This window comes from Balaenoptera physalus (assembly GCF_965194825.1).
Source record: "Balaenoptera physalus genome assembly, chromosome: 6".
Classification (NCBI taxonomy): Eukaryota; Metazoa; Chordata; class Mammalia; order Artiodactyla; family Balaenopteridae; genus Balaenoptera; species Balaenoptera physalus.
In genome coordinates this window covers 107933692-107946736 of record NC_138885.1, presented here as the reverse complement: position 1 = coordinate 107946736, position 13045 = coordinate 107933692, and the positions used below count along the sequence as shown (strand labels likewise).

At 40.8% G+C, this 13045-nt stretch overlaps 2 protein-coding genes across 4 annotated transcripts in view; one reads left to right on the top strand and one right to left on the bottom strand.

Moving 5' to 3' along the window:
• Window positions 1-5332, bottom strand: part of ARPC2 (actin related protein 2/3 complex subunit 2) — a 29561-nt gene extending 24229 nt beyond the window's left edge. For 2 of the 3 annotated variants that reach the window (XM_082467454.1, XM_082467456.1), the window contains exons 1-2: window positions 5211-5332; window positions 4910-4991 (exon numbers count right to left, since the gene is read on the bottom strand). In XM_082467454.1, the coding sequence (XP_082323580.1) occupies window positions 4910-4983 (74 nt within the window). In that variant the 5' untranslated portion in view covers window positions 4984-4991; window positions 5211-5332. Of the gene's footprint in view, window positions 1-4909; window positions 4992-5193 lie in introns of all 3 variants that reach the window. The other variant, XM_082467455.1, reaches the window with a different exon arrangement.
• A 97-nt stretch (window positions 5333-5429) lies between these two features.
• The window catches only part of LOC309663473 (C-X-C chemokine receptor type 2), a 38536-nt gene continuing 30920 nt past the window's right edge, over window positions 5430-13045 (top strand). The window contains exon 1 of the mRNA XM_082467444.1: window positions 5430-6895. The gene's annotated coding sequence lies outside the window, so the exon portion shown is untranslated. The remainder of the gene's footprint in view (window positions 6896-13045) is intronic.

Here is a 13045-nt window from a genome sequence, read left to right as displayed (position 1 = left end):
ACTAAAACATATTCAATTCATTCAGATGGGTTTCAAGAGTCATTCTTAAAATCCTTTAGAAAAAAATTTCCTTTTATCCTTTTTCTAAGGAAGCTTCTAGAATGTCACTAATCAGTCAATAAAGAACTCCTGGCAACTGTCATTATCCAATCCTCTTTTCTCACTAAGGGTTTTGGAGTTTTTACTCCCGAATGCATCCAGTTCCCCGTTGTTTATGTCCCTCTTCTAGTAATCCCTTCCATAAGCTGAATTAGAGGAATTATTGAGTTCTGCTCATCATCTCACCATAAAGTTTTTGATTACTCTCCTTTAAGTCCTCTCTAAGGCTCCCATCCTCCTTTTTGAGCAAAGCCTAGAAAAATGGATCATGCTAGGTAAGAGGTGGGTGGTCCTACTCTCTGTTAAGCCACGTCTCAAAATAAGGAGAACAAAGAGGGTCTAAAAGCTGATTCACACAGTGTCAGAAAAGTGATAAACTGCTAAAGAAACTAAGAACCATTCTATCTGGCTTCATCCATTGCTTCAAGAAAACACTTATTAAGCTGACTATACACACAGCGAGAATGCTGGGAAAACAAAGATGACGAAACCATAGGCCCTGCCCCTAAGGAGTCACAGGTTTGGTACACACGTAAGGAGTGCAGCTCTGGGGCTTTATGCCCAAAGTGGTCCCAAGGCAGCCAGAGGGTAGGCAGCAGTGTGTAACTACAGTGACCTGTAAAAAGACCAACTAGATCGTCTCAGCAAGTCAGCCACTACATCCAATTTCTTCTAAATGCTTAAACAATGTCCTAATTCCAAATCACTTCAAACCAGTATGTCTCTCTGAGGACATATGCAGCATATTTGGGAATGAGAACAAGGTATCAGCAAGATTTAATTTATTCCTTTCTCAAATTTCTCCTCCCACAGTCCTTGCCCACCCCAACTGGCACAGCCTGCTTACTGAGTTTCACTCCCCCTCACAGAACCACAGCTCCCCACAATATGCACAGCTGTGGCAAGGAGCCAGCATGCACTTAAAATCAACAGCAATTTGCATCTGACAGCATTTCCTCAATTTTGGACTCTAGCTAAGTCGACAAGCCTAGCTTCTGAGGCTGTAAAGGTTCTTGGTGTGTATATACTAAAAAAAGAATTAAATTAATTTGCCAGATTACTTCTGCTTTAATTGGGGGCCTGGGTAAGACTTCCTAAATGATTAAAAAAAACAAAAACAAAATGCTGTTGACAAGACCTGCACATGAGGTTATCTGCAGTGTTCAGCATAGCTTCTTAATCAGTCACAGTCTCTTAGTTTGGAGGCTAAGAAGAATCCTTAAAATAATCCTTTGGAGGCTAAGAATTGGGAAGACAATTTACCAATAACTATCATTCTGTGAGGATACAGAAATCATTCCAATAAGCCACCTTCCCAGGAGGGTGGTAGGAGAAAAAAAAAAGGTAAATCGTTTGGAATGAATCTTAGGCTTTGTCAGAACTGCCTCCAAATTAAAAGGGTATCGTGACCAAATGTATTCTTTTTTTTCCTTTTTTAGTTTATTTATTTTTGGCTGTGTTGGGTCTTCCTTGCTGCACATGGGGTTTCTCTAATTGTGGTGAGCGGGGGCTACTCTTTGTTGCAGTGTGCGGGCTTCTCACTGCGGTGGCTTCTCTTGCTGCGGAGCACAGGCTCTAGGCATGTGGGCTTCAGTAGTTGTGGCACGCAGGCTCAGTAGTTGTGGTGCACGGGCTTAGTTGCTCCGCGGCATGTGGGATCTTCCCGGACCAGGGCTCGAACCCGCGTCCCCTGCATTGGCAGGCGGATTCTTAACCACTGTGCCACCAGGAAGTCCCCAAATGTATTCTTAAACAATTTAGATGACAGAACTGCTTTATTTGAAGGAAATTTAGACTTTTAGTAGGATGTCACAGGCAAGAAGACCCAGCAGGATGATATGAGAGGCATCACTCTTTTCTGTTTCATACTGTACAACACCCTTCAGTGCTCACAGCCCACAGGTAAGGAGGCTGGGCAATGGTTCGAGGCTGCAATTTACTCTGGCATGGGTACACTATGAGAGGCCCATAGAGAAGGACCCGCCATAAATCCATTACCATGCTCTGAGACGCACTTAAAATAAGATCAACTTCAAAAGGAAAATTACTCTAACTGTATTCTGAAGTATATACGACAGAACTATTTTTAAGACTATCTCATGCTTATGTTCTTAGTAGCTGGAACAGTGCTGCATTTCCAATTGAAGACTTTCTGCAATAATGGAAATGTTCTACATCTCTGCTACCCAAATACCGCTGCTCCTAGCCACATGTGGCAACTCAGCCCTAGAACTGTGGCTAGTGTGAGAAGCTTAATTTTAATTCACTTTAATTAATTTTTATTTAAACTTAACTAGTCACATGTAGTTACTGACTATCATTATTGGACATTGTGACGATGGAAGATTCACTCTGGGGAAGGCTGCTCAGAACCTTATTTCCCCAACTGGTTTGTTGAGAAGTGTAAAGCAGGGTGGAGCTGACCTCTCCCAGCAGGTTCCCACAAGGGCCAAGCCTTTCAAACCTCCAGGGTTTCTCCTCAGCACTACTGCCTTTCTTTAATCTTTCTCTGATCTCCACCCCAACACGTGTCACCCCTCTGGTCCTCTGTAACTTTGCCAATACTCTCAGAAAGGTCCCCCTTTCCTGTTCCTGCCTGGTGCTGAGCACTGGGAGAACCCTACAAACGTTTATGATTATCACACTAGTTATCCTTCTCTGGAAGTTCTGGCTAGGCATGCACCTTGATAAATTCTTAACTACTTTACTGCTGCCTCACCTTACTGGTATGCCTGGAAATTCACACTCCGTCTAGAAACAGGCTTCTGCTAGGTGTTACATTTGCAATCCCAGGAAAGCCCTACCTCCTCGGCTGAATATCATAGTCTCTTTTCAAAGATTTTCAAAGTGCTTTACAGCAGACTATGTTTTGAGCCCACTTACTTAAAGACACACCTCAAAGGGAAGATGGGCCAGAATAAAAGCCAAAACTTGCTGCCCTGCCCCAATAGTCAACATTGCTACAACATATACTTTGTAAAAAAAAGTCCCAGAAGTTCTAACTTATGCCTTCCAGACTTGAATGCCTACTTTACTTCCACTGAAATGGTTAGTAGCTCTTTTTAAGAGTAATGTTCTAAAAGCAGAAGAGTCGAAGCTCTGAGTAATAGGCTACATTTCAGAATCACAAGTTATTAACAAACAAGTAGTTGTGAAGGTACTCCTGCAGTACAAGGCATGCTTCTACTTGAAATGCACAGGCATTTATCTTGTAGATCAGCTTATAACCACCCAGGTCTCATTTTTTGCTAGTCTAAACTTGAGAATTCACTTGAGATCAGCTGTGAAAATGCAGAAGTTAATTTAACTTCCTCCTATGTGCTACACTGCTCAAAAAAGTACATAGCAATCACCCAAAATAAGCCACTAAGCTGATTCGTTTGAACATTTAAAATGCAAAGCAACTGGTAAGTGAGGCTTAAGACACGAAGCAAGTTGGCCTAAAATATAAGCAACTGCAGTCCCTGGCAGGAAACAGCAGCTACTGCTCACTGTATGTGTTACTTCAAGAAACGCTGTGCTTTGTTTTACAGATAAAATCTGTGGCCTTATAAAAGAGATAGGAGACAATATATTCAATAAGCAGTGGGTTATAAGTTTTTTTTTAATGCCTCCAAGCCACAAGTTCATTATGTCCACTTAGAATTTCCCTTCCACCAATCCTCTTCCATCTGTGGCTCTCCAAGCACATACTCTCTTATTATTAGTTCCCAGTTCACCAGAAACGGTTTGCACTTATTTCCTCAACTGTGTAAGCAAGATGTGAAGCCCCATTCTCACAGATGGGGAAATGAGGCAAAGGGACTGGTCACAGGCCACCAAAAATTAGAAGCTAAAACCAACTCCTTGGTTTAAATATTATATTAGAAAAGCAAAGCAGCTTTGGGGGAAGAGGTTGTCTTCTACTGATTCTTGTGTTTGACAGAGAAGGGTGCCTTTGAAACATGTCCTAAAGCCCACTTTTAAAAAAGCCAATGGTTAAAAACAGGTTTCATCTAAGAACTTTATAGACTCTGGAGGCTTTTAACTGTGTATCTAGGCCAGAATTACTGCAGAAGAAATCACAGACCAGGGGTATGGTATAAGAATTTAAAAGATAAACAACCAGATAGAGGACAGTGGGTGGGGAAAGGATTATTAGAACCTGACGAGCGATAAGGAAGGGTTGTGGATGTGGGGGACCACTAACTTTGCTTGAGAAATGTAACAAAATGGCCAGTGTCTCTCACAGCTGGGCTCAGGGAAGGTAAGCTAGAGAGATCATCGGGTTTTCCGGCTGCAAGGCTGGGCCTGCCTTCAGTCTTCCCTCCCGCTCCCTTAGACGAGGGTGGGGGGTGGGAAGCGAGAAGACTGGTGGTGATCTGGGCCTGCATCTTCTTTCCTCCTCCAGTCCTGGGAATTCCTGAAAACTCCTTCCAACCCAATCCCAAATGGGCTCTCTCCGGGTTCTGAACAATGACGGGGAATACAGAGGGAAGTGGTTCCCTGCTCGCTCCAGAGGGCAATGGGATCCTCCAGCGAGAGTTCTGGCCCACGCTACCCTCACGTCCCACAGGTCTCCTGCACTTTGGCACGCGCACTCCTGTCCACTCACTGCTTCCGCATCCCTCCTCTGAGCCTCTCCCCACGCATCTCTGCCCCTCACCCCACCGCGCCCAATCACCGCCCACGTCTACACCGCCTGGGCAGTCCCCACACCCTGCCAGGTCTCCCACCTCCCTCCTCCATGTCTGGGGGGCTGAACGATTAGCAGGGGTTAACTCTGCCTCCCCCGCCACCCACCAGCCCCCGGCCCCCGGCGCGCGCTCACCCGGCGGCCGCGTTCTCGAACTTGAGCGCGAGCGTCTCCTCGATGATGCGGTTGTTCACCTCCAGCAGGATCATGGCGGCGGCTGCCCCGGGCAGGGGAAGGAGAAACAAGGGCGGGTGAGGGTGGGTAAGGGAGGAAAGGACGGAGGGAGCGGCCCTGCTGCCCCCTGAGGAGGGGAGCTGGGTGGGGTAGGAGGTTAGGGGAGAAGGGGAAAGGGATCGGGGTGGGGGTAAGGGAACACGCGCGCGCTGACCCGCGCACGCACTGACTGTGGAGACACCTACCCACCCACCCGACCGACCTGGCCCCCGAAGCCTGAACCCGCCTGCCGAGCCGCCGCCGCCGCCGCTGCAGCCTCACCGACAAGCCCGGTCCCCGCCCAGCCCCCGGCTCTAGCCGGCCACTTCCGCTCTCACACCCACTTCCGCTCGCCGCCCGGACGCGCGGCCCCGCGGCGCCATTTCCGCTCCGACCCCTCGTGCACGCGCACGCAGGTGCGCCGGGCGGGGGCGGAGGCCGCACATGCGCATGTGCGCTGCCGCTAGTCCCAACTCCACTTTCCCATAGACCGCTGCAACTGGTTGTGGCTAGTGTGTTTCTTAGCCTGCTGTCCTTCCCCGAGGCCTGCCTCACTGTCCGGCGCCTCCCTCCCGCACTCTCCAAAGGTTTACTTCCACTCTTCCCGTCTTGTAATTTCAGAGACCCTACAAGAAGCTCGCCCTTGTCATCTCCCAGCCGGCTTCTTTGCTCTCAGCTTGTTTGCTGTCAGTGTGACCCTTCCTCATGCCACACTAATGGCTGTCCGGCGGCACCATCGTGCATTCATTTCTTCCACAGATGTTTAGTGGGCTCCTGCTCTGCGCTGGGGATACAGTGGCGCGTGAAACAGATGAGGTCCCCCCCTCGTGGAGCTCATAGTCTGGTAAAGGAAACTTACTACAAACTCAATTTATGTAACTACAGAGTGTTAGAAGGGCAAGGAAGGAAAGGAACGAGAAGTCACCGAAGTGAATAAGCCTACCTGGTTCCCTGTCATGCCTCCATTTCTGTGCCTGGAGCTGCCTCCAAGGTGCCCCGAACATGATTTTCTCTGCCTCTGAAACCCTTACCTTCCAGTACCTCTGCCAGAGACATACTTTTTTTACTCAACTGCATGTGGGAAATGAACTCATTTTTGTGCTGCGTCTTTACCTTCTGCCTGTGTGCCTTGTTTTGTTATTTTTCCTTCTCCAGGGAGAATCTGACAAATTTGAGTTCTTTTTACATGTATTGATTTATTTTATGCTAAGTGCTCCCAGGAAAGCGGGGGATGGGGAATGCAGAAAATGAGCAAACAACTAGCTCTTGTCATCGAGGCCCAGAGAGCCCTTCAAAACGGATTTCTTTATTTACCGGCCATGGATAAACTTCGAGACGTTGCGGATACCCCCAAATTATATGCTAACGTTTTAACGTTGTTTATTGAATGAAAATAATGCGCATACATAGTTTAAAACATATATACATATACTAGAAGGCTTGTAATGAAAAAAGCAGTTCTCTGGCCTACTCTTTAGAGGCAGTAGCCTCAACTCCTTTAGATATTCATCCAGATTAGATCCATATATCTAAATAAATGTGTATAGTACTAATTCTTGATTTGTTAATTTTAAGGGTTATTTGTTGACTTCCTGCCGGGATAGATAAGAACATGAATGACTCTATCACTTTTGCTCTCCACCTCCACATTTATGTAACTATTTTTAGTTAAACCAATAATCAGCATTTAAATTATGTTTGTGAATATTGTTTACTAATGAGCCAATAAAGGTAGTACAACCATGCCTTCTAGCTTATAGGGCCCTCCATTTTTCTTAGAGTTAATTATTGCCTTTTTTTCCTCACTTGTCAATTTTCTATATTATCTACAGTTGGCTGCCCCCACCTCTGCAAGTGCTCCAGGACTCTGTCCAAAAGTCTAGCAATATTTTCCATATACTCAGATGCGTAAGTTCCATTTTTTTCTCTAGAGTCTTTGTCCCAGAGCCTCCTTCCTCTTGTTTCAATCTGGACTGACTGATCTCTAGACTTGCTGTACAGTTGTCATTCTGGGATTTTCCTTCGTTGCTGTCATGGGCTGGTTTTGCCCATTTCATGGATCCCATGCCTTCTTCTTTCTTAGTTTACTTCTTTTGCTAAAGCACCTCCTTTAGTAACCTTGTAAGGAAGAGAGATAAGGGATATGTTGTTGGGATCTTTGCATATTTTAAAATGTCTTAATTTTATTCTAATACTTGATTTGTAGTTGAATTTATAGTTGGGCTGGTTATTGAATTCAAGTTTGAAAATGATTTTCCATCATAATTTTGAGGGTATTATTCATATTCTTTAACCTTCCAGGGTTGCTATTGTAAAAAGTCTGATTCCTGTTCATATTCCTGATGCTTTGTATGTTATATCTTCTCCATCTCTGGAAGCATTAGGATTTTCTCTTTAGGCTATTGGTTGGAAATTTTATAATGATGTGCTTTGCTGTGACTCTTAATTTTTTTGTACTGAGCACTCATTCAGAGTGGAAACTCATGTACTTCTGTTTTGGAGGAAATTTTCTTTGATTATTTACTTGATAATTTCTTCTCCTCCACCTTTTTTTGTTCTCTTTCTGGAATGCCTATTATTTATAAGTTAGATTTCTGGATTGATCCTTTCATTTTTTTCTTCTATTTTTTGTTTCTTTGGGTTTGTTTGTTTTATTTTTATTTTTAATTGTGGTAAATGTACATAACATAAAATTTCTCATCTTAACCATTTTTAAGTGTACAGTTCAGTAGTGTTAAGTTTATTGACATTGTAATGCAACCAATCTCAAAAACTCTTTTCATCTTGCAAAACTGAAACTCTTGTTTTGTTTGTTTTTTTGTTCTATTTTTCTGTGATATTCCCTTGTCATCATCTTCAACCATTTTAAGTTTCAGTTTTCTTATTTTTAATTCCCAAGACCTTTTTTCCCCAACTCCCCTTCCCATATTATTCTATCCTTGTTTTATTGACAGGAATATCTTCTATCTTTCTGAGGATATTACATATTTTGTGGACAGGAATATCTTTCTGAGCATACTATAGTGTGTTTGTTTTTAGTTTTTCTCTAAAAACTAAACTAAACTGCTCTTTGCTCTGTTTCTTTCTTTTCTTTTCTTTTTTTTTTTTTTTTTTGTCTCTATCATTTATGTTAATGGCCATCCTCAAAAGTCTGGTTACTTTAGCAGCCTGTTCGTATTTAGGGATGAGACTCCAAAAGGCTGAGTGGAAGCTGAAGTGTGTGGGCAAGATGAGTTGACAAGCACCTTACTACTTAAAAGGGACTAGCAGCATTGGCTTCCTCTGGAAGCTTTTTGGAAATACAGAATCTCAGGTCCCACCATAAACTACAGATTTAGAATCTGCACCTTAGCAAGATCCCTAGGTAATTCAAATGCATATTATGTTGTGAGAAGCACTGGATTAATGGACTTCACTCTAAGGTGCACTGATGATGTGCCAGATTTCATAGAGGGCCCACAAATGTCAATATTGGGAGGTCTTTTCTCCAGAGAAGGATCCTCTAGTTGCCTGGGGCTTATAAACTTGGCTATGAGTGTTCCCAGAGTCTTAAGAATGCTTTTAAAGTTCCAGCCCACTTCCACTTAATCCCATTATAATCCCTGTGCCTCCCCACTGCCTTCCACTGGGCTTGAGTGTATAGAAAATGAATCTCTGTTGGAGGAGATGGAGGAAGGGGTGGAAATGGGATGGGTCAGGTGGGAAATGGGATAATCACCTGGCTGCTTGGGGACCTAGAATGCTCTTTATACAGATTTTCAACCAATCTTCCCATTTTCTTCATCTTGCTTTTGGTTTTTTTAAACTTCTGACTGATTGAACAAATATCTTTGTCCCACCACCCAGTTTCCTTGAATCTTAACATTTTATAATTAAACTTGCTTCAGAGCTTTTTAAAAAAAAAATATAGTTGAAACTTCCTGTGAACCCCACCCAATTCTATTCCTTTTTCTCCTTCCTCCCCCTCCTCCTCAAAGGTAACCATCACCTTGCATTTGGTGTTTATCCTTCCCACGCATGTTTTTACACTTTTACTACATATGCATGTATCCATAAACAATGTGTAGCAAATTTGCATGATTTTAAGCTTTTTGTTAATAAGTATCATACTGTATATCTCCTTTTGAAACTTGTTTCTTTTAGTCAGCAATATGTTTTTGAGATTTACCCGTCATTACATGAACCTATTTTAACTGTGATGTAGCATTCCAATGTACGATTATATGTTATGATTACCAAGGTATTTATCCATTCTCCTGTTGAAGGACACTAAAGTTCTTTCCAGTATTTTTTCTATTACAAGCAATGCTGTTTGGAACATTCTTGTACACATTTCCTGTGTACAGGTGTGAAAGTTTCTTTAGAGTATATCCCTAGGATTGTAACTGTTGAGATGTGGATTATGGACACCTTTAACTTTTCCAGATGTTGCCAAATTGCTCTCCAAAATAGTTGTACCAATTTATACTTCCACTTGCAATGTATGAAGGTTCTCATTGCTCCTTGTCCTTACTAGCACTTGGCATTGTCAGACTTTAAGTGGATGGATATTAAAAAACATCTGATTGTTTTTAAAATAAGAATTAGCCAGGTAGATAAAGAGGGGTAGAGCTGGAGGGGGGAAGTGCCAAGAGATGGACAGCTGGAAACACAGTAATAGCTAACGTTCAGGTGGAAGATTTATTCTGTGCTAGGTGCTGTTTTAAGAACTTTACGTGTATCTCTTTGAATTCCTGTGACAACTCTAAGAAGTAGGAACTACTATTAATTCATTTTATAGATGATGAAACTGAGATGCTAATAAGCTAAAGAATGTATCCAAAGTAATATATGTGGCTGGTCATTGAACTGGGATTTACACTCCAGATGTCATGTTTTGACGTGCAATATTGGTATCCAACAGGATAGTTGACATGACATGCAATACAGGTATCCAGTACTGAACTGGATAGTTCTGCATTTTAGTTTCAAGTATGATAAAATCAAAGTATAAAAAACTGGACCTGACACTTCATTTAAATAAAGACAACAGCTTCTTGATTGAACCTTCATCCTGTTGAACCCTGATGGCCAAATTAGGGAAAGCGACTGTTCTAAAACAGCCTGAAATTTGCTGCTTTCAGTCTTAAAGACAGAGGCTGGAGGTCATTTTGGGGTTGGGTGGCTGGAATAAATTGAAACTTGATTTTTATCCATTTAGGATGTCAATTATAATCCCCAGGGTAACCACTAAGATAATAGCTAAAAAAATGTATAGAAAAGGAAATGAAGAAGGGATCAAAACTGTACACTAGAAAAATCAATCAAAAGTAGGGTGTATTCAAGGAAATAAAGAAAAAAATTTAAGATATAAAGAAAACAAATAGCACAATGGTAGAAGTAAGTCCTTTATTATCAGTAATCATTTAAAATGTAAACGGATAAAGTCAATTTATTAAAAGATGGAGATTGGCAGAATGTATAAAAATCTGTGATCCAGCTATATGCTGCTTACAAGAAACTTTAGAAGCAAAGACACAAATAGGTTGAAATGATTGGAAAAATATATTCTATGCAAATAGTAACTACAAGAGAGCTGGGGTGGCTATACTAGCATCAGACAAAGTAGATTTTAAGTTAAAAGTTGTTACAAGAGACAGAAGAATGCTGTATATTGATAAAAGGATCAATTTATTGAGAAGATACAATAATTATAAACATATACACCCAAAATAGAAGAGTCAAATACTGACAGAATTAAAGAGAGAAATAGATAATTCTACAATAACAGTTGGATTTGGCCTTCAATATCTCACTTTAAACAATGGCTTGAATATCTAGACAGAAGATCAATAAGGAAATAGAGGACTTGAAGAACATTATAAATCAAGTAAACCAAACATACATGTACAGAACATCCCATCCAACAACAGCAGAAATACATTCTCCTCAAGTGTACATGGAACATTCTCCAGGATAGACCATATGTTAGGCCATAAAAAAATCTCAATGAATTTTAAAAGATCAAAATCGTACAAAATATTTTCTTCAATGACTGGAGAATGAAACTAGGAATCAGTAACAGAAGAAAACTGAAAAATTCACAAGTGCATGGAAATTGAGCAACACACTCTTTAACAACCAGTACATTAAAGAAGAAATTACTAGGGAAATTAGAAAATACTTTGACATGAATGAAAATGAAAACATAATATACCAAAACTTATGGGATGCAGTGAAAGCAGTGCTCAGAGGAATATTTACAGATCAACACCCTAACTTTATACCTTAAGAAACTACGAAAAGAAGAGCAAACTAAACCCAAAGCTAGCAAAGGAGGGAAATGATAAAGTTTAGAGCATATATAAATTAAATGGAGAATAGAAAAACAATAGAGAGAACCAATAAAACCAAAAGAAAAGTTTTTTTAAAAAAGATCCAGCAAAATTGACAAACTTTTAGCTCAACTAAGAGAAAAAAAGAGAAGATGCAAGTAACTAAAATCAGAAATAAAAATGAAGATCTAACAGAAATTAAAAGGATTATAAGAGAATATTATAAACAATTGTATGCCAACAAATTAGATAATGTGGATGAAATGAACAAATTTTTTAGAAATGCACAAATTACCAAAACTCACTCAGGAAGAAATAGCAAATACCAACAGACTTCTAACAAGTAAAGATACTGAATCAGTAATCAAAAACCTCACAAGAAAGAAATGTCCCAGACCAGGTGGCTTCACTAGTGAATTCTGATAAACATGTAAAGAATAATTAATACTCTATTCAAACTCTTCCAAGAAACAGAAGAGGAAGGAAAACCTCCTAACACATTCTGAGGCCAGCATTACCTTGATACCAAAGCTAGACAAAGATACCACAAGAAAAGCAAATTACAGACCAGTATCTTTTATGAGTATAGATACAAAAATCTTCAACAAAATGCTAGCAAGCCAAACCCAAGAGCACGTTAAAAGGATTGTATACCACAACCAAGTGGAATTTATGCCAAGAATGCAGAGTGGTTTAACATAAGAAAATCAATCAATGCGATACAGAACATTAAGAGAATGAAGGAAAAGAATAAAGAACTCTCAATAGATGCAGGAAAGGCATTTGACAAAATACAGCACCTTTTAATGATAAAAATACTCAGGAAGCTAGGAACAAAAGGGAATTTCCTTAACACAATAATGGACATTTATGAAAAAACCCACAACTAACATCATACACAGTTATGAAAGACTAAAAGCTTTCCCCCTCAGATCAGGAACAAGACAAAGATATCTGCTTTCACCATTGCTATTTAGCATTGTACCGGAATTCCTAGCAGAGCAGTTGGGCAATAAAAATAAAGAAAAGACATCCACACTGGAACACAAGAATTAAACTATCCTATTTGTGCTTTGGTTTTGTTTTGTTTTTGGCTGCACTGTGCAGCATGCGGGATCTTAGTTCCCAGACCAGGGATTAAACCTGTGCTCCCTGCAGTGGAAGTGCAAAGTCCCAGCCACTGGACCACCAGGGAATTCCCTAAACTATCTCTATTTGTGGATGACATGATTCTATATAAAGAAGATCCCATAGGATACACACACACACACACACACACCAGCTAGAGCTAATAAATGAATTCAGCAAAATTTTAGGAAACAATATCAACACACAGAAATCAGTTGCATTTCTATACACCAGCAATAAACAATCTGAAAAGGAAATTAAGAAAACTTTATTTCCAATAGCATCTAAAAGAATAAATTACCCGGGAATAAGAATAGCCAAGGAGGTGAAAGATTTGTACACTAAAAACTACAGAACGTTCCTAAAAGAAATTAAGACCTGAATCAGTGGAAAGACATCCCATGTTCATGAATTGAAACACCTAATATTGTTAAGCTGGCAATATTCTCCAAAGCAACCTACAGATTCAATGCAATCCCTAACAAAATTCCAGTAACCTTTTTGCATAAATGGAGAAGCTGATCTTCAAATTTATAGGGAACTGCAAGGGCCTCTAAATAGCCAAAAAAATGTTTTTAAAAAAGCAAAACAAAATCGGAGACTCATACTTCCTGGT